The 22,400-nt window shown below is 38.9% G+C and overlaps 1 protein-coding gene across 1 annotated transcript in view; it reads right to left on the minus strand.

The window, feature by feature from the left end:
* Positions 1–232: 232 nt before the first annotated feature.
* The window catches only part of RAB11FIP2 (RAB11 family interacting protein 2), a 41,620-nt gene continuing 19,452 nt past the window's right edge, over positions 233–22,400 (minus strand). Inside the window, exons 4-5 of the mRNA XM_082720265.1 lie at positions 10,640–10,685; positions 233–4,602 (exon numbers count right to left, since the gene is read on the minus strand). Of these exons, the coding sequence (XP_082576391.1) occupies positions 4,375–4,602; positions 10,640–10,685 (274 nt within the window). The 3' untranslated portion in view covers positions 233–4,374. The remainder of the gene's footprint in view (positions 4,603–10,639; positions 10,686–22,400) is intronic.

Below are 22,400 nucleotides of genomic sequence, written 5' to 3' on the forward strand. Positions count from 1 at the left end.
AAGGCAGGCATCCACACCTGTCGAAGAATGTCCAGTCTCGGGTGGTTGGAAACCACTCTCTGACTTTTCAGAACTACTTTCACAGTGAATTGAGTTTGTAGGTCTTACAATACGTTTGCTGTGATACACCAACCAAGAGGCATCCTAAGTATTGTTCAAAGATAAGCAGGACTCATGTACGAATGTGTGCGTCGTACAGTCTTCTCTGCGTTAAGAATGTACAACAACTGAATTAAGATTAAACACTTTAATCAACTATAATAAATTGATAATTATATATTATATAAAAATTCTGATTCATGCATCAGATTACATAAATTATACAACTGTCACATTATGCAATGCTTACAGACTTTTGGGTTTGTACCTGTAAAAATGTATACAAGTTACCAGAGCATTTTACTTAATAGGATGTAATACTCTTCAGTTATAAATAATGCTTGTGTCTTTCAAGTACCTGCTAAATATATACATTTCTAGATCTGCAGCATTTTTTTTTTTTTGTACCTCAAAATACAAACCGCCTGGAAGATTCAAAGATTAATAGGTCCAATGTATCGTTTTTTACGGACCTCAATTCCATTGTAAGAGTGGAAATTTTCAACACAGAAAATAAATGAAATAAAACGTCAACTCTAGTTTAATGCTTGAAAGCTTCTACACTTCTTATTAAATACATCAGAAAACCCTTCATATGCAGATTAATTAGTTAAGGTGCTACCTATTGCATATTAAATACTTCCAATGATTGCATCTGGATTATTAAAGTTATAAATCTGTGAAAATGGGGGCTTTCGATGGTGCTGACAGACCCTTACATCTCTGTGAACCAGCGGCACTGTGGTCCTTTACCTCTTACTTCAAAGAGCTCGAGTGAATGAACATGCTTTATACTTCACTTACACACACACACACACACACACACACACACACAGACACCCACCATATCTATAAGACATATGAGTACATGGACATCAAAAAGTTTCAGCTTGAATTACAAATCCAAAGTAGGTTGCTTCTCCTAAAAAGCTACAGGGGAAAATAAAAGCTCTAGTGTAACAATTACTAGATACATTAAAGACAGCAGCTTTTTAAGATTCTCCTTGCTAAAGAATAAGCACCCTTATGGGGGTGGAAGGAGTGGGGTGGAGGGGGTTCCGAGGATGGAGAAGTAGGTGAAGGTAGGATGGAGGAAAGCAAGTCTGTCACTAATGAGCTGAGTTTTACTTGGGTTTCCATTCATGAAATCCTTTTAAATACAAGGCAACATTTTCACAGCTGGAAAATTACAACAAAATCTTCATTTACTGCCAAAAGCAATAGATGTAGTTATGCATAATCTCTGGATACTACTACGTTCACGGGGGGGGGGTGGCAAAACGAGGTTCTATGCACAATGTAGTAGCAAAAAGCAATACTTGAACGTTTTTCATGAATGGGTGACATGTCACTTTATGTACAATTCTAAGCTATAACCCTGGGATTCAGTAAATGCAGTTTGAAGCCTAAGTGGTCAGACAGGAGATTCAATACTGTCAAAGCCAAATTTAGAACTGGTAGGGGAATCGGTTGGAAAACAATACTGCTTTGAAAATAACAGCAGAAATACTTTAGTCAGTAACAGAAATGCGTTAGCTCAAGATAGGTTTAGGACAAACATCGGTTCTGTGATTTAAAAAAAAATTCTCTTATGGTGGGAATATTCTTCAGCATGCATTGTTTACGCCTAAAAGCAAAATCTGTCTGTAAGTCTACTGTGCTGTGCATTATTTAACGAGTGCGTATCTTTTATTTCTATGTCTAAACTACTAACAAAATATACCATTAGAATACTTAAAAGTTACATTTTGGAGAAATTAACTGAAGGTGAACTTCTTGGCTTTTTTTCTCCACAATACTAGAAACTAAAACTACTCTGTTTGCTCTTCTGCCCAAACACAGGAAACACTGACATGTTTGCTTGGGAATTCATTTTTACTTTTTTTAGTGTTTCCTATTGACCAAATTATGAAAACACATAATAAGTCTGACTCCAGGTCATGAGCAGAAGTTCATAAACATTGGGACAGCACATTTTCAGGCAGTGACAAGTGCGGATTCATTTTCAGCACAATTCTTGTGTCAGGTTGAAAGATAAAAACATTGATTCGGTTATAACCAGATTATTCACGTCTGGTAAGTTTAATCCTAAACACTTCCAACCTGGCAGAGAACCTCTCCATAGAAATGAACTTCCTCACAAAAAGAATAGTAGTATTTGAACAATACTTTTTAACGAATTCTATTTACATAAAACAAATCCCCAATACAAAACTGGCGTCTTGGTTCATTTTATAAAGAATAAATTTGGCCCAAGCATATTAAAATATCTGCAGATAATCTGGCATAATACTGAAAACACATGGATTTTAGTATTTTACAAAAGTGTAAGAAGAGGTTCAGTTATACTAACAGAAAAAAATGCTAAAAATTTCGTAATATTGAATAAAACGCTAACTAAAAATGGCACTGTGTTAAAAAATAATAAGTACTAAGACCTCAAGGAGAAAATAGAATTCTAAACCAGATTTTGAGGTTTAGTACAGAAATTCAGAAGTGGAAAAAAAAAAGTTGGTAGAAGCTACTTTTCCTTCTCCATTTCTCCATTTAAAAAAATTATTTAATTTTTTTGTGTTTAGGAAAACTTCCTAGAATTTCAAAACGTATGTTCCCATAGGAAAACTAAGGAAACTCAGAAAATACAAATGAGCAATTTTAGCTCACGAATATATACTTGGCCAAGATATCTGACTCAGAATATTAAAATGAGCAAAACTATTCTATCTGCTTTGTACCGAATTTTCAATAAAGTCTTTGTGGAGAGAAATATTCGACAACAGTGCAGTTCATTAAAAGCCTGGAGAATACAGGTCTCCACATATAGATGAAGTTTTTTTCTTTTAAAACCAGAAACACAGGTTCAGTGTTTCATAGAAAATGTATTTCAGATTTTTAAGGGAAAAAATAAGCAGATGACTAGTAATATTTTCATACCATTGTTTTCCACTTTATATTTCAGGCTTATTTTGCACAAATCTATGAGATAATTCACGGAAGTAATCGATATTTTGGGGGAGAGACTTAAAAGAGCTGACACAGAATTTTGCAATAAACCAATTCTTAAGGGTCCATGTAGAACAGTGTGTACGGTGCCATGCTAGCGAAGGGCGGTTCCAACAACTTACTCCTCCTTTAGTGACTCTTATTTTGGTTCAAGACCCAAATGCAACCATCTGTTCTATTATTTACGTAACCTGAAACCACACGGAATTCTTCATTCCTAGAATTTGCCCATTGCTCTGGGTTATCAGGCCTCAGACGATCCCCTACTCCCCCCCCCCCCCCGCCCCCAGAATTCTTTTCAGATCTAACTTCCTAATAATGTCCTTCAAGATATTCAGAATCTCAACAGGACAGACTACATTAGCTCCCCTTCTACTGAACGAAAGCAAATGTTAAAATGCAAATGTTAAAAGATGAACTTAAGAAATTTGTACTATTGTGATGCTAGTCAATTTTCCTTAAATATGTCATGCCTAAAAAAAGAAAACCAAAAAACCCTGGAATCATTCTTTTTAGAAAAAGAGCAAACATCTGATGCTGGAATAATATATAGGAGCGGCTCTCACTGTGAAACCAAGATTTGCAAAGTCAAGAGTGATCTGAAGCAGCTTCCCTACAACAAACTGTACTAGTAGCAATGATGGCTTATTTTTGCATTGATAGAGCACACACGGATTTCCAAATTAAGAAACTGGTATCCTAATTTTTGAGACAATCAGCTGTTTTTAAATGTTCTAAAAACACATGTATATGTGAGGTATATGCATGTATTTTATATACAAAGATATATGAACATATATTCATGTACATATATATGCATATAAAATGTGAACTTTTTTTAGTGTTTATAATAAGCAGTATTCCTGCAGCTAAGTCAGTCTACAAACTGACTTCTAAGAAACCAGCCCCAGCATCGATTCTGCTTTATGAGCTCTAGTCCTGAGGAATAAGAAGTCGGGTACTTCTGAAGTGATCCCTAGGCCTACGGCAGGTTAGGAGGCCGGCGCCCGCACCTCAGTGAAAATCCTACGGAACTGCTTATTCATTGAGAATCTGGCCCATTTTCACTTTAAATGTTTAAATTATTTAGCTCACTTCAAAGGTCACTCTTGATGGTCCCTGCTAATATTTACAGGTAAAGGAATTTTTCACAACGGAGTCGAGTATATAATGAAGCCTGATAATGTAGTTTCTTGCAGTACCAAGATTTTCTTCTTTTTCTCTTTCTTCTTTCCTTTTTGCCCCAATCACAAATGCAGTACTCCTGGCTGATTAACTATTGGCGAATTTGCCAGCTTTCCGGGACGGTTCGTATGGCACTCTGAGAATACTGGGGGTCTCCTCCATGACCCTCACGAGGAGGTTGTCGATGTAGTCCTCGAGTTCCCGGATGTGGGTGTCTTTCCTCCGAAGGAGCTCTTTGTGCTTCACTAGCTCCTGGAGGACCTCCTCGTAGGTCAGACCACGATACCCTGCCGTGGCATCAAAAGGATTGCTGTCCTGGAACAGAAAAGATGGGTCACTTTAGGAGACAGAACGTGGGGGACAAATTCAGAATTATTTTAAACAACTTTTGATTTTTCAAACCCTGACCAAGTTTTTTCTGTGTCCGTGGTTAGAACCAATGCGACCGTTCATACTGCAGCTACTGAGTCCTGAGGCAAGAAGTAGGGCAGATGCACCAAACCATTGACTGTAATTCTAAATCCTGCTAGAATCATTTTTTTTTTTCTTAAAACACTGTGGACAATGTCCTAATATACGGAACTGACCATATAATTTAGGATTAAGAGATAAAATGTTCTATACCAGATATAACTGAAATAAATTTAAACTAAAGATCTCTAAGAGTTTACTTGGAAAAACTCCTAAGAAGCTACTGGAAACTATTCCTTTGGACAATGGCTTCGTCATCTTGGAATCGCTTCCAACAAACTATCGTTTAATGTTATGACTTCGGCTTTTTATTGAAGAGGGCTTCAAGCAGCAGCAGTATCAAGTGTGCTTCTCCGCTTTGCTACGAACTGTTCAAGGCCTCCAGCATTAAATCAATGAGCAGCCTTGGAAGAAGCCCCATGGGGGTAACTTCTGTTTTAATTTAGAGGCAAACGGAGCTTTTTCCCCCTGAGGAACCAGTCTATTTCCTCCTCCTAGTGCTAATCCCCACATAACTTATTTCCCTTTTTGCCTTGGTTATTGGGAAACTCAGAATTCAGCTACAATCATGTGAAGGAACACCGAGGATCAGTGTATCTGTGTCCCTGCAGTTCACTCACTTACTTATTTTGCTAACCTTATTCTATCGGTATTCCTTTTTATACAAAAATAATATAAACAAACAGAAAAAGACGCTGATTTAATTCATTTTTACTACAAGGCACTCAAATAGTAAAAGAAATATATTTGTCGGAAATTTCATCAAAATAGCACTGGAACATCATCTACAGTGTCTAGGATTTAGATTTCTCGTCATATAAACACCCAAATATAAAGCAGCAACCTTTATGCTTTTTTATTCATAGTTCTAGCCTTAAAATTCAACAGCTTAGAAATGGTTTTTATCACTTTCTTTCAAAACATTTCCATTCAGCTTTAAGGAAAACAAGCTAACACTGAGGAAACAGGCCTTGCTCCAAGGACTACCTGCTTCTGATCTATGCTGCGGAGGATGGAGAGCAGTGACTGGAAGGTAAATGCGAAAAGGCTTTTCTCCCTTTTTTGATTTCATTGGATTAAATTTGTCTTGACTCATTTTCAGGATCTACTTAAATTTGATATATGTCTCCCACTCATGAGGAAAGCGAAAGTGTAACTTTTAGCCTCTCCCCCTCCAGACACCCCAACTCTGCCATCCAGAGAAACACCTGAAGAGCAGGTGGCAGTTGGATGCTTCTGTTCCCAGAGTCACTTCCTTCTCAAGCAAAAAGGGAAAAATTCAGGATCGAAAACTGCTCCAACCTCATGGAATCTGTCACGTTTTATAGGGAAGAGAGAGCTCATGCCAGGCCTTCAGAGACTCGGCCAAGCAGAAATGGTAACAGGCAAGCAGTGGGCTCTGCTTGTTTAAAGGAGGAAACCGGGCTGAAGGCACAGGGGGCCGGACAGCAGGAGATCGGGGAGGACGGGCGCCGGGAACCAGGGTTCGGGGCAGAGCACGGCGAGGCTGAGATGGGAGGTTCCGACAGACTGTCAAGGATGCTGGATTCTTGCAAGGGAAAACGGGAGGCCACTGAAGGTTTCTAAACAGGGGCAGGATACGATTGAAGTGACGTTCTAGGAAAATTAAAATGGCGGCAGTGGGGAGGCTCATTTGGAGGGGCTGAGATTCCGTGTAAAGCAGCTGAAATGTTCAAGACAAGTGAAAAAGTGAAAAGAAAGTGAGCCTCCACTAGATGAACAGAAAGAACAGAGGGGATGCCAGCGGAAAGTGAGCTTCGGTTCTGTAAGACTGTATTTAAATGACTGACTTTAGCATAAGAAACTGCGGACAGATAAAACTTTAGCAGCTGTATTACCTTTGTCCCTAAAAGCCATTTAAAAATACTGCTTTACCACAACTCTGGAGACAAGTGTTGGTTTACTTTTCTTCTCTTTCTCAATCTTTTGTAATAATTAGAGTATACACACGACCCCCCCCACACACACACTCTCATGTATTTACTAATTTTTTTAATTGGTCATGAACAGTTTAGACATTTCAACCTTACAATTTCCTAACCACACTCTTACTAAACATTTATTATATTAAGCAAATTTCTATAGAAAACACAAGATACAGTATTGAGGTTTAAGTATATTTTTTAAATGTATTAAAAATAAGCTAACTTTCTTACTGTAACCCAAGTAATTCTGCCTAGATTTGAGAGTGATACCGGCCTAGGCCTCACTTAAATGAGATGTTCTCCACGGTTCCTTTCAACTCTAAAATTTCCTAGTCTATAAAGTAATTTTTTTTTTGAACTGCATTTTAGAAAAGTAATAACATCCAACTAATGTGATTTCATTTATCTAATAAAACATATACTTAAAAACACGTGTTCTTGTGCGAATTGCATGGGTTAATGAAATCGACTAAATGGGTTTCATTACTGACTAGCTGACTGTTTTATGTTTTCTTGGTTTAACAAAATAACAGCATCTCTCTAATCTTAATCAAATTATACATATATGAACTAATTTCTCCAAACTAATTAAGTGATGATATTCAGTTAGAAAATCATTTATATTGTTATATTTAACCACATCAGCCTACCAGATAATGTGATTAAAAGTTTTTTTAAACATTTCTCTAAAGACAATGATGAAAGACATGTTGAAAAATTCTTATTCTGACATACATAGTTTTACATTAATGCCATGATATGAATCAATCTAACAATTTAATCTCTCAAAATAATTAATCATCATCCCAAGATACTGTTCAATGCTTTAAAGTCATAATCTAGAGTAGAAAAGCCATTCTTTTATTTGGCTTATCCCCCTGCCACCATGACCATCTAATACTTATGTACAGTCAGATTCCTGGAAATACATTTCTGACCTTTTCAATATATTTTCCATTTATCCTTTTATATGAAAAATTTCCCCCAAATTTCTGCATCAAGTTTCTAGGCAGGAAAACATCTTAGAAACGCACGTACTATAAACTATATTCTGGAAAAGAATATAAAATAATTAAAAACACTTTTGTGCTTAGTTTCAGGTTTTATCCCATATTTGAAAAGCATTTAACCCTTCTAATTTCAGGCATAAGATTCTCAAACTGACTGATATACTCAATACATGTGTATAGATCTGTGTCTCCTTTTGGTGTTGACATAGTTCCCCCCAAAATAATAAGGATTAATATTAATCAATATAATAGGATATTAAATAATTTTCTGGTCACAAAAATTATTTTGCTTAAAAAGGAAAACTCTCAGGCAAATACAAAAATTGGTTGTTTTTCCAAAGGATAGTCTAATACTGTCCTTGGAAAAACTTCTAAAATTGAGAAACCTCCAAACTGGTAGAGACTCGCGTAACCCACAGTGGGACTCCGGACTACTTAATATTTACTCCCAGGGCTCCACACAGATAGCACATGTGTTCTTAAGATGTCTTCTTATATTGCAATTTAATGTAAATTTGTCTTCTCTCTTCCCCTTTCACAACCAATCCTTTGTCATTCCCACCCAACCTCTGTTCAAAATTTCCATATGCAGATATCAGCAAATAGGGAGTGGGTGAGAGATAGCAGAATTATTACACGAAGTTTCCCGATCGGAATTTTAAATAGCAGACTTGTACAAAAGACTTTGGAGAATTCCTAGTGATCTATTTTTACTTCACAGAGAGCCTCGCCTTTTAAACTAGGAAATGTATATTTTTTGCAATATTTAAATTTCAACAAAAGCAAATTATCAGGACTCAAAATAACTGAAGATTTAAAGAAAGGTTGTCCTGGTAACCAAATATTGGTGGGGCACTAACTGACATCCAAGGCAGCTCGAGGAGAGAGAGAGAGATAAGAGGAAGGCTTGGCATTCTCTGATCATCTCATTATTGTTCTAATGAGGAACTTTGCTCTGGGAATATCATCTCAGCTACTTTCACATCTTTTGTCCTACTGCCTTCATCTCCCTTTCAGTTCTTAATTAGGCCTTAAAGAGCTCGCACTGCCCTTTCAACTGGCTACTGGTCCTGTTTAAACACTGCGCTTTCACAGACAGGTGTTGGCAACAGCATGGAAGACATACAAACTTAATTACAAAATACTACGTCCAGAAGGGGGAAAAAATAACTTGGTGGATGGCTATTATCAGAGAACTTAATGTAAATTACTTCAAACATCTTATAATCTTCAACACAAAAATCGTTCAAATACTTTCCCTCAAGAACGCTCGCTAGAAGGATGAGCTGGCTCCTCTTAATTGTATCCTGCAGTAAATTAACAACACCTAGTAATCCTTTCACTGTCATTTAGAATAGTTAGTATTCTGAAGAAAAATAATCACACATCAAGGATTCTTTTATCACCTTTAAATCCTTTAACTAAAACAATTTTCACATTTTATTTCTTTAAAGAATTCTAAGGATGCTTTTACAGCAATAAATTACAAGATTGGGAAAAGTACATTTACAAGCACAGAGAAATTGTAATTAAGGTTACTTAATAAACAATAGCTGCACATTCGATCGATTTTTTGATGTTGCATTTTGTTTGAGATTAAGTAACTGCCTGATAGAATTCATTTTACTATCTGATCAAAGGCTGGCTTCATATATTCTGACATTTCTCACCAGACTGCCATATTCTAAAGACTTGAGTATTTATGAAACATCAAAACTTATAAATCATTTGCATAAAACAGCAAAAACGCAGTACAAAGTCCTCGGTTTCTACAATGTTTTCTACAATTCTAAGTACAAATGACTACATTTAGAATGGTTTATACACCAAGCCACACTGTCTTCTAGGCGTATCACATCACAGAAAATTGTGATATGTTATTGCTTTAAAAAATTCTTATTATACATCTGGATCACACACATTAAGGACAGATGGTTCAAACAGCAACCACCAGCCTTTTGGAATAAAGACTCTATTTCTGTTACTCAGTGAGAATTCAGTTTTCTACCAAGAACATGTGCCCATATTTTTGTAAAGTAACGTACTCTCTAGGTCTGATGCATTTAGAATTAATTGACTGAAGATGCAGTGGAACTCGGAACAGAGAGTCAAATCTGGACTTCAAATAATAACAAAATGAAGTTAAGATATCTGAACGGTCCTTGCAAAATCTGTGAGTTAATCCGGCTGGTCACTTCCAAGCCTGTTAATATATTTTGGTTTTGGGGGCGCCTGGGTGGCTCAGTGGGTTAAAGCCTCTGCCTTCAGCTCAGGTCATGATCTTGGGGTCCTGGGATTGAGCCCCGCATCGGGCTCTCCACTCAGCAGGGAGCCTGCTTCCCCCTCTCTCTCTGCCTGCCTCTCTGCCTACTTGTTATCTCTCTCTGTCAAATAAATAAATAAAATAAAATATAAATATATTTTGGTTTTGTCTGGACTAAGAAAGTAAGTGTCCTAAAGGTCCCTTCAAAGCCTCTCCCAGTTAACTAGACCTCTTGCCAGGATGCTTTCCTTATTGTTTAATAAGGCAGTTATTCTTTCTTTGATTTTGCCACAACAACAACAAAAACTTGTTCATTTTCTCCACATGCTCTTATGTCCTAACTACAATGTTGACCTTGACATACAGCTTTCACATCCATTTTAAAACAATCTGTAAACAAAATATGTGGATATTAAATCGGCTTCAATGAGAACGATCATATTTGCTTGAATTTCTACAGATCATAAAGCCACACCCTAATCATATATTAAAGACAAAGCTGGAAGTTTGCTTTTCTTCTTTCTCTCCAGATCGCCACATTAAACTATAATCCAAAGGTAACTGGGGGATTCGGGATGAAGGTCTTTTTAAAAATGTGTACCAGACAGAAGGCAGGCTTGTGGCTTCTTTTCCCGTAATGCAGTAACCCCTCTATAACTTACCGGGATTTTCCTGAGCTCCTCATTACTTGTCGGATTCATATGAAAACTAAGGAACAAAAGACAAACACAAATGTTAAAAGTGTATTGCACAGTCCACGTGGTTGAGGGAACATAAAACAGAACCTTTCTAACCAACACTGCAACATCCTCAATGACGTGGATAAATGAAACTTAACCCAGGATGCAGGAGAAAAGCAATATTTACTCAACATTGTAAAGCACCTACAATTTTAAACCTTAAAGGAAAACCCTTCAGTTATTATCAGAACTGAAGAACTGTACCTCTAAATGTATAGTTTCTAAAAATCTTTAAACTTGAGTGATTTTATCACTTACTATTCACTTTATACACACACACTCACCTGAGGCTCTTCTGATATAAACTGTGGAGAATTCAATAAATTTTAGTTGGAAAGACTGTAGAATGCCAGAGTTAAAGCTATCTTTAAAAAAAATTATATAGGCATTAGAAATATTAACTTTTAAATATTACCCTAACAATGAGTTCAGAGTTGTAAGAACTATTTCTGTCATTAATGTGATTTCTAAGTAAGTGATCCTCAAAATTTCAATATCCAAATGGACCAAAACAAGATGGATTTCTTCCAGGTGGAGAGTTTAAGAGAACATCACAGCTGAATGCTGTAATCACTTTCTTCTTTGAAACGTGTCCATTAGGAAGGGACTGCAACCAAAAAGAGGCTAAACTTCAAAGCCATCTGATGAGTAAATATTTCATCATTGCTATTCAAGTTTAACTTTTACCCAGCACTTAAGAGTATTGGGCATTAGAGCCTCTACAAAGCCCTACTGTCTTAGGAACCTTTTTATCCCCCTCCTCCCTCCAAAAATACTTAACTGTAAAATAGACATTTTTTTTTTTCATTATCTGTGTTTTATCAGCCAAATAATTGGGATCCTCTGAAGAAATTCACTCCTACAACTTCTGGTGGTACACACGGAAAGTCTGAACACCGGCTATAACATCTGGACAAACTCTATTCCTACAGGCACATGTCCCAAGCTATAAACCCATGGGGCACACTTGTGTTTCTGGATTGAGAGAATGCCTCACACGTCCAACATTTCATTTGTGTGACTAAGATTCCTAGTATGAGCTTCCCCAACTGATGACTGACCTTTTCTAGCAGAACTCCTGTGGATAAATTTGAGTACTTCAGTAGAGCTGGGTGACACGGTGGAGAAGATTAAAACATATTTTAATTACACACAAATGAACACCGCAGCAACAGGCTAATGCAGCTGATCCACTTTCTCATCCACAGTCTTTATGGTGTTCTGGATGGTTTCAGACTAGCGTCAGTGGACCAGCAAAACCCTCAAGAGGGTGACCAAAGAGTGGCTTAAAAGAAATTAACAAAAATAAAATCCAAAAGCCATGATCATACGGCACACACAGGCCTGGAGAGCCGCGGGAGCGGCTGTTAACACATGGGGTCCCCGTCCTCCCCGATTTCGAGTCCAAGGCAGTCAACGTCAGGTTAGTCTTGGAGGGCTAAGTCAAAGAAAGGCCAAAGTCAAGGAAAAAGTTGGATTTAAGATTACACAGGTTTGCGAGAGAGAGAGAGCAAGCGCGCGTGCTCTGAAGACAGACGTGTGGCCTGGGGCGCAAGACAGCAGGGCCACTGAAGGACACAGAAGAGACCAGAACACAAGGCTGTGCGGAAGCAGCAGCCCTGAGGGCTCTTGATGCAAAAGATGGGGTTCTCGGATCTGATCCCTTAGAGAAGCGGGCGAGTTTTTGACAATTTCAATCTTTCATAAAAGGTACTTAGACAGTTCACTCCGGTAGCATACCCCACAGTGTTACGGTTGACAACAACGATGACTTTATGAATATCACGAGCAGTATTATGACTGTACAAATGTCATCCTGTGTCTCAGGAAGAAAGCACTGAACTGGGAAATGGAACTGCCTGCTTTATATTTATTGTAATAAAGATTTTTTTTCCAAAAACAGACATGGAGGACACAGATTTTACCCGAATCACAAAACTATCAGTGTGTAATATCCAGGAGCTTTGGCCTGTGGAGCCCAAGTGAGACTGAGTGGCAGCCGGAAAAATGTCTGCGATTCTTAAAAATGCTGAAATCACAAAGGTCGCCTCCGGGAAGGGGCAAGGGTGTCGTGCGCAGCCAGCCCGGCTGCCCCCCACCACGGCTGCCAGCAGTGTGCAGAGCAGAGCCAAGGGACAGGGCCCTCGCCCGGGGCATTGTCTGCAATCCAAAGGCACGGCCCCTCCCTTGTGGCCGGCTTTATTTTCACACACTGACGTGTCAAACACACGACACACTCAGTCATTCATGGCTGCCTTTCTTGATCTGTCCTGAAGGGGGGAAAAAAGAGTTAACTGAACTGGACTGAATTAGCTTGGTGAAAAATAAAATGTGTCTATTTATGGAAGTGTGGCACCAATTTGTGTCATCTTTCTCTTTGGACTGCTGTCCTCCTGTCAGACAAGATACTGCACAATGCGGTCTGACTGCTCACTGAGTTGCTGACAGGTTAAGGGAAATGGCGTTTTTAATCAGGTGTAAGAGAGACGTGCTCCTACCCAAGAAGTCTATACAACTTTCAACTTCGTGATTAGAGAAAATTAATTTTCAAAGTCAAAACCGGAAGGAGTTTGAGGGTGACTAAGAAGTTTAAAGGAAATTTTAAGCTGATGGAAATATTTTAAATTTGCATTTTCCAAAATATTTTAAGCTAAGAAGGTGTTTTACCTGAACATTCTGAAGTTTTGGTCAAAGTTTATTTTTTTACCTCCTGATTATTCCCCAAATTTTAAAGATTTTCCCAAGTAAACTCTATTTTACAAGTTTAAATGAATACTGTTCAAATATATTTCAAGAAATCATTAGTGTCTCTTCTATAACGTCACTTATCAGTTTACTGTGAAGTTAAAGTACCAAGTAAGGAAATAATTGGTGAGAACTTGAAACTGTCCTAAAATAGCGGACGGGCCAGCCTTCCACAGAGAGGCCACAAAGGCCAACCAACCTTTACAAAGTGATAAAACTAACCACTGCACGAATCACTAAGGCAGCTGGCTGCATTCATTTTCTTCTCTGTCCTTCCTTTTCTCTACCAAATATACTCTTTGAGAACAAGAGTACCTAAGGAAGAGTAGAGACTATTCAGAGTGAAAACGCATAAAGTACTTGTCAAGAAAAAAACCCAAAAGCCCCACCGAAGAACAAAGCTGAGTAACGGTTTGTTAGCATCAGACAATGCACACTGTGCAAATTCCTGGCTCTTGGACCTTCGATCTTTCAGTGAGAAGTCACTTAACCACACTGGAAGCTCTTCTGAAGGCATTTATTATTCTGAAGTATTATTACATCTTCCATAATATCTCTTTCCAAGCCCCATTACTGCTGAAAATTATAAAGCTAAATGCATTTTTTGGCGTATACCTTGGCCCATTTCGTGTTGGATAAGGGAATTCAAGCTATTCGCAAAATCCCGGAGGTGACTCAGCCGGCTGGAAGGGGGCGAAGAAGGAAGGGCAGTGGAGCAGAGAAGTCCGATTTTCAGACACAATCCAATTCCTTATTGTGGAGGGGAAAGAAGTGTAACTTTGAACTATCACAGAGGAACTTCAAAGATCATTTGCAAAGGACACTATTCTATTGCTCTTGTTTGATTGTGAGAGTGGACACTAGAGACCCAGGGCTTCCTCTGGTGATAAATGTAGTTGGGAGCAGAGAACTCTAATGTAGGAAAACTTGTAAAGGATCAGAATAGAGGAAAAGGAAAAATAACGCAGGGACAGTGAAGCAGGGGCAAAGACTGACAGTAAGCCTTGCGACAACTGGTGTTTTACTGACTGTAACTGTGCTGACAGACTCCTTTCAGAGCACCTCACATGCTAACTCACTTAATCCTTGTAACATGCAGTTTTTGTTTCCATTTATGGCAGCAGAAAGAGGCACAGAGAAGTTAAGAAGCTTACTCAAGGTAACACAGTTATCAAGGGGCAGAGTCAGGATGCCAAGAAAGGCAGCCGGATTCCACAGTCCAAGCTCCTTAGCCAGGGGCTGGGCTTCTTGCCCTCAAGTGTTCTAAACCCTCAGTCCCGCCCTGAGCTCAGAGAGGGCTCGCTTCAGGGAATGCAGGATAATTTCCCGAGGTTTCTCCCAATCAGAAATGACTAAGAAAAGTCCATGACGATCTTAAAAGAGGTACAACACGGGCTGCAAAGCAACAGGCTGGGAAAGAACTGTGCCCGCCGCCCTGTGTGCCCTTGCTGCTCCGTCCTCTGCCCCTGCCCAGACCCCAGGAGGCTGACCCCTGCAGCATGCAGTCCTCTGGGCCACCTTCCCCAGTGGCTTCCAGTTACTCTCTGGCCCTGGGAGGCATCTGAAAGACAGGGGGACAGCAATGGGCAGCAGGGGGCAGGCGTGTATTACCCCCAAGGCTCCCGCTCCAGCCCCCACTCACTGCTGCCTCAGGCCCTCCCCACCGTGCTACAGTTTTAAGCAGTAGCTTAGGTCCCTTTGCACCGAACACGGCAGTCCCTTCTAGACACTGCTGGCTCCTGGGGCTACACCTTCCATCCTCCTTCCCTCAATCCCAGGCACCCCTCTGTAAATGGCCTCTTACTAAACATTCTGGAGTTATCCGTTTTGAGTATGTCATCTGGTTCCGGCTGAGACTCTGTAACTGATACAGGAATATGCAATAAATACAATAAACTATTAACTTCGTAATAAAAAGCAGTTAAGGCCAAAGGTTTGTCCTATTTAGCTACTGAAAAGAAAGAAGAGAGAGCCAAAGAAAAAACCATATCCCACAATTATTCTTACGAATTATCTACACTTCCCTTCTCCCTTCAACTTCTGGCTTTTGCTTTCCAACTGCTTATTTTAACACTCTTTTCTTTCTTCCCAGGATATACAGTCTTCTACTTTGTAAATGATAATTCACATTTACATGCTGGCCACAAAAAAGTTCCCAGCCTTCATTTAACAACACTTTCCACATTCACAGAGCTAGAGCACTTTATGTTCAGAATTATTTTCAATTTCAAATTACATTATTAAAGACTGCTCTTGTGGTTTTGAAATGGTGTAATTGCTTAAAGTGACTTGAATTTGAATAATACCACCTCATATTTATATACTACTGTACAATTTATAACACATTTCCCCAAACTGAATTTCTCTAAACACATTTCCAAAGGAAAAGTAACCAAGGGGGGAATATGGCTAATCATGGTCAGGTCCATTCAATCAAAACCGCATTTGATCCATTTCATCTCTGATTCCCCCACTCGCTCCCTCTGAGGGACCTCTTTTGTGGACCCACCACCATCCCAACTGTTCCCTCATCTACTGTATTTACACACTTCTCCCCCCAGAGCACGCTGACAACCTGTTACCCCTCCTACGCTGTCCCATTTTTTATTTTGCCAATTTCTAATCCCTCCTGAGTAACCCCTGCTGACTTTGTCACTCACGTACCTTTTGTAATCTGCAACACATCCCCCACCACCAACACTCACTGCTGCTTTTATAAAGGTCACCAACCATTTTTATCAAAGGCAACAGCCTCCTTCTCTTTAATCTCTCAGCTCCATCTGATTCCAATGACTGTCTCTCTTTGAGACTCTCTGCTGTGATATCTGGTAGCTGAGATTTTCTCCTATGTTTCCAATTCCTCCTTTTCCTTGTCATCTTTGTCTTCTCACCCCTGCAAGAGAGACACTGGGTATTTCTTAAGGTTCTGCTTTCAGATCTCTTTGTATTCTACCTTGGTCATTTCATATTCTTCCCTCCACCTCCCCTGCCAAAGCGATATGGACCAGCGACTGCTCAATCTTCTGTTTTCCACTACAGTTATGGAATACCTTTGAATACTACCTTTACAAATTGCTTAAAGTCTCAGACTGGATATCCTACCTGTACCTCAAAGTTAGTATGTCCCAGACTAACCATCACCTTGACTTTGATATCAGTTCGATCTGATGTTCCAATTTCTGGCATAACCAAGTATCCTGGTCGCCCAAGGTAAAGCCTTCAGGGATGTACTGGCCACCTGCCTTCATTCCGGCTGAAAGCTTTGGTCTCGTCAGTGAGCTGCCAGACTCTCCCCATTCAGCTTCTGGACATGGATCTCTCATGTCTCCTTGCTACTCAGGGTCACTGCTACCTTTCTGATCACAAGACCTGCAGATCACATCACCCGCAGCCCAGACTACTGCCAACGGCTTCTTACCAGTCTCTGCCAGTCCTTCCTTGTCCAATCCAGCCTAAGCAACAGAGCTGGGCAGGACACTCTGAAGCTCAAGTCTAACCTTGCATTCATCTGTCAAAAAAACTTCTGTCCTTCAACTTCCTCCTAAATAACCAATTTCTTAGCTTGGCTTTCAAAGCCAATTGGCTCTGACTCAAATTATCTTTCCAAACTTACTGCTCATCACCTAGTACCCAGGCAAAACCTACTTGCTCCAAAATTTAAATTTTTAATGAGGAAATAAGAGATGCCACCTATTTCAAAAAGTTAGGATCGAAAGAAGGTTAAAAGAAATGAATACGAAATTTTTTTTATGACAAAGTGCTACTCTAATGTAAGGTAAGTAAACCTAGACACAGACCTTACTTCTATCCTTCATAAAAATTAACTCAAGATTGACTATAGGCTTAAGTGTAAAACATAAAGTGTGAAACTCCTAGAAGATAACACAGGAGGAGCTCCAGATGACCTTGGGGATGGTTATAACTTTGTAGATAGAAAACCAAAGGCATGATCCATGAGACAAACTGATAAGCTGAATTTCATGAAAAATTTCTGCTCTGTGAAAGGCATTAAGAGAATGAAATACAAGCCACAGACTGGGAGACAGTGTTTACGAAAGCCATCTGATCATGGACTGTTATCCAAAATATACAAACAACTCTTAAAACTCAACAGTAAGAAAACAAGCAACCCCATGGAAAAATGGGCCCCAAATCTCAACAGACAACTTCACAAAGGAAGTGACACAGATGACAATAACCATGGGAAGAGATGCCCCACATCATATGTCATCAGGAAAATGCAAATTAAAACAGTAACAAGGTACCATTACCACACCCATTAAAATGGCCAAAATCCGGAACACTGACAGCACCAAATGCCGATGAAGATGTGGAGCTCTCGCTCACTGCTGGTGGAACTGCAAAATGGTATGGCCACTTTGGAAGGTAGTTTGCAGTTTCTTACAGACCTAACCTACCTTTTTTTTTTAAAAAAAGAGAGTGCGTGCAAAGGGAGAGGGAAAAAGAGAAAGTCTTAAGCAGACTCTGTGCCGAGTGAGGAGGAGCCCGATGTGGGGCTATCTCGACCTCAAGATCATGACCTGAGCCAAAACGAAGAGTTGGGACACTTAACTGACTGTGCCACCCATGCTCCCCACTAAACATAAACTCTTAGAATACAATCCATGCACAATGACAATAGCACTCCATAGTATTTACCCAAAGGTTTTGAAAATTATGTCCACCCAAAAACCTACACAGAGCTTTATTCATAACTGCCAAAACTTGGAAGCAACCAAGACGTTCTTCAGCAGGTGAACGGATAAACTGTAGTACGTACCAACAATGGAATGTCAGTCAGTGCTGAAGAGACGAGCTATAAAGACAAGGAGGAACTTCAGATACATATTACTACGTGAAAGAAGCCAATCCGATAACACAGACTGTATGAGTCCAACTATATGACATTCTGGAAAAGGCAGAAACTATGGAGACAATAAAAAGATCAGTGTTTTTCAGGGTCTGGGGGAAGGGAATGATCATGTGCACAGGCAGTGCACATGGGACTTTGAGGGCAGTAAAAATACTCTGTATGATACTGTACAGGTGGACACACATCATTATACATTTGTCCAAACCCATAGAATAATGTAAACCATGGACTTTGTATAATTATGATGTATCATTATAAGTCCATCAACTGTTACAAATGTGCCACCCCTGTGGGAGTGTTGATAATGGCAAAGGCTATGCACGTGTTGGCGGTGGGACACTTATAGGAACTCTCTGTACTTTCTACTCAATTTGCTATGACGTAAAATGGCTCTAAAAATAAATTTTATTTAAAGTTTGCCTTTTGTGCCTCTATCTTCATTCCTGGGTTCCCCACCCCTTCTGCTATAAATTACTTGAAGAAAAGAATGATATTTCATTAATCTTTTCAGTCCCGGCATCTGACCTAAGTATGGCAGATGCTTAACAAATATATATTGAATGAGTCAATAGCCAGTGCTTAATAAAAATCTCTAAGAACTGGGCTAATAGTTGACTGAGCAAATCGATGGTAGGTCAATAAAAGTTTTAACAACAAGATATCACGTCCTCAAAGAGCAGAGAAAATTGTTTTCACTGAGTAACAAAGATTAATTATATCTAGACCAGATAGTATATTAATGGAATGTTTTTCAGTTCTTTTTAAGATAGGAAGAATTATTCTGATACTTACAACTGCTAATATGAATTGAAGTAAGTTTCAAACTGATGACCTACAATAAAATCAATTCAAGTGGCCAGTTCATGCACTTTACCAACCAGGCCTACCAGTTTAGGAATTTCACCACAATACAGATGAATTTTGAGATTTTTCCAGTAAATCCTGAAAACATTTATTCCACAAAAGCTCAATGGGAAAGAAGTTTAAAGAAATGTTCTTTAATGATCCTCTTTCTAAAAGCCCTAAAAAATAAGGTGTCCAAAGAGAGATCCCACTAACAAACACAACCCATAACATATTTCAGTTTTATTACACATGCAAAAGGGCTTAAGAGTCAAGGTACAACTCAATATTGCTTCTTCCTTCTTTTTAGGGAAAGTAAAAACGTTAGCACAAATCAAATTAATGATATTATAGATTAAAATATTACATTCTCTCTCCTGGGACTGGGCACACACACTGAATATCTGAACAGCAAAACAAAACCTAATACATAAATGTCTATGGGGATTAACTGTAATTTACTTATTAATATTCTCACAGGATGTCTTTCATGAGATCTCATAGGCAAGACAATTAAAAATTGTGGTCAGTGACATAAGAGATCATGGACAGCAAATTAAGAGCAAGCTGCTTTTCAATCATGAATAGTAATGAATATGTCACTAAAGAAGTCCTAAAACTTGATGACTTAAAGAGATCTATGAAGTTAAGATATATTTCATCAAGAGTATCATATTCAATCCAGTTTAAGTTACCATTTTCTCCTGGTGAAGAAATGAAATAATTATTTTAAATACATTCCTAAGTTTCCAAACATAAGGCCTATGGCTTGTGTGATCAAGGCCAACCCAAGTACCCTGATCAGCCCTTTCCTGTAAAATGCTGAGGGCTGAGGACAACATGGGCACAAGGAACTCCTCCATGAGGGGTGGGCAAGGCAAGTTGGCCCTGGGTCCCTTTGGCCAAGGTGAAGAAGGCTGGAGAGCCCACAACATTGTGGACCAAGGGCACTCCAAGCTGGAACCTGGGACAAAGCCAAGTTCTGGAGATGAAGCCATAGTGACCTCTTGTCAGCAGGAAGGCCTCCGATGTTCCAGAGCAGCCTGCAACAAGGCCGCTGGCTGGAAAGCATCCGCTTCCCCAGCCTGTCATCTCTGCTGAGTCTTCAATGAGGGGCTCCCGAGGCAGCCAGACCAACTGGGGCCCCTCCGTCAGGCGACACGAACCCCAGACTCCCATGCATACTCCTTGGAGGCAGAGCTGCTGGGGTGACTGGGAGATTCCTGGCCATTCAACACCCTCATATGAGAACCCCAGCCTTAAAAACCATTCTTGGTGATCAAGAGCCGGTTTCACGGAGCTAAGAAATTATAAAATTTTCCTGGAAAAGAATATATTGTTTCGTATAAAAATATACTCTCTAACGCCTCCAGAAGTTGATGAATATAATAATTTTATTGGAAATTACACATTATACTGTATGCCTCAGCCAGCTTTTTCTGAATGGTTATTTAAAAAAAAAAACAACAACAACAACACTAAGAACATTTTAAACACAGGCACCCACTGATTTTTTGAGTGTACCTTGTCACATTTGCAAACTTCTGCTGCCACAATAACTTCCCCATTGTCCTGTTCCTACAAACTATATAAATAAAATTACTTTTCACTGCAAACAGTTTTTATTCTGAATCTAAAAATCACACTTAGAAACAAGGTCTCACTGGCATCTTTCTTTGATTTCTTGAGTGTCTCTCCATATTCAGGGCCCATATTATATATGTATTACCTGTATCATTATTCTCTGGGTGTCCCCAAAATTGGTTTTCCATCACATCACTCATAGGCCAAACTATCTTTACACTTACCATAGAATTAGGTGCAAAGTCTTCATTCTGATATGCTACATTCCCCTTAACAAGGTACAGTCTCCACTGCTACCTCCGACCTTAATTTCAGGTAGGCTGGGTCCCTAATAGCCACTTAAAACATATATTTCTAACACACTGCCTAACCACATTTTAATCTCCATTCATAAAAGCACTTTCTTCTCTCTCTTCATAGATCCATCTTTTGAAACTCTGCCAATTCTACCTTTTCCGTGATGCCTAGACTGCCTGACCTTACCCATTTAATCTCCTGTCATTTGTAGCTCTCTGAGCATTTACTAACTGCATCTCCAATGAGGACAATTACTTACATATTTTGTATCTACCTGCCTGTGATCTAAAGACAGATACATTGCCTGATGCATTTCTGTTAACAATTCTTATACAAGACAGGAGAGCAATTGTCCATATCTTATTATCAAGTTCTAAAACTAATATCATTTTTTAGAATGTTACCCTAATATATATTGCCTCCTTATAGTCTAAAGGTGAAAGGCACAAAAGGTGACATTTTAAGACCCTACCAATCCCTATTATTCCATAAAAGAAAGTGATGGCAATACAAAAATATCTTACATTTAAATTCTGCTTATAAGTATATTTTCTCTTAAGTGAGGAATATTTTTTAAAACAGGAATGACAATATTATAAATGAAATTAGTATTATTTCGGGCATATTAAAGAACCTTGAGCTCAGAATTACCTCCAACAGGATCTTATATTCTTAGTGAAAACCTGAGAGAAAAGAAGGCACTCTCCCCAACAAAGAAAGACCCTACCTTCAAATCTTGGTTAGAAGGATACGCTGGTGCCTGTGTGACTTTCCTAAGGCAGAGACCCTTTTCCCAAAGATGACTCTGGAATGTTCTCAAGGAGTTTTCCATAAGTAGCATTTATCCCTTCTTATGATGATAGTTTGAACTGTCTTCTCAAACAATTTAATCTAAGCTCAGCCACGTGAGTTTAGAAAAATTTCATCATGACTTAAGGAAAAGCCAAAACTTAGCTGTCTACCCTGCACTGTCCTTACTAGCACTAGGCAAGAATTTCACACAGGATTTTATAGAAATATTGATTATAATACCTTTCCCTTATAAAGCAATGAAACAAATTTTCTACTTAATACAGGGAATATTTTACTTAATCTGAATGTGTTTAGTTTATCAAAGATTATTACTGAGCATACATCTTGAAAGAAACTAGAAAAAGTACCAGGTTTATTATTTTCTGCCAAATATATATGTCCTCTACCAGTCAGTGAGAAACAGGAGCTCCTAAATTCTACTTCAAGTTGAGAATACATTATTACTTGGAAATAATTTAGCTTATTTAAAGCAATTATTACATATTCTGGAGACACGGCACAGTAAGGTCAGAGTGAGAGCTACCATCT

Source organism: Mustela nivalis (assembly GCF_964662115.1).
Source record: "Mustela nivalis genome assembly, chromosome: 2".
NCBI classification, from domain to species: Eukaryota; Metazoa; Chordata; class Mammalia; order Carnivora; family Mustelidae; genus Mustela; species Mustela nivalis.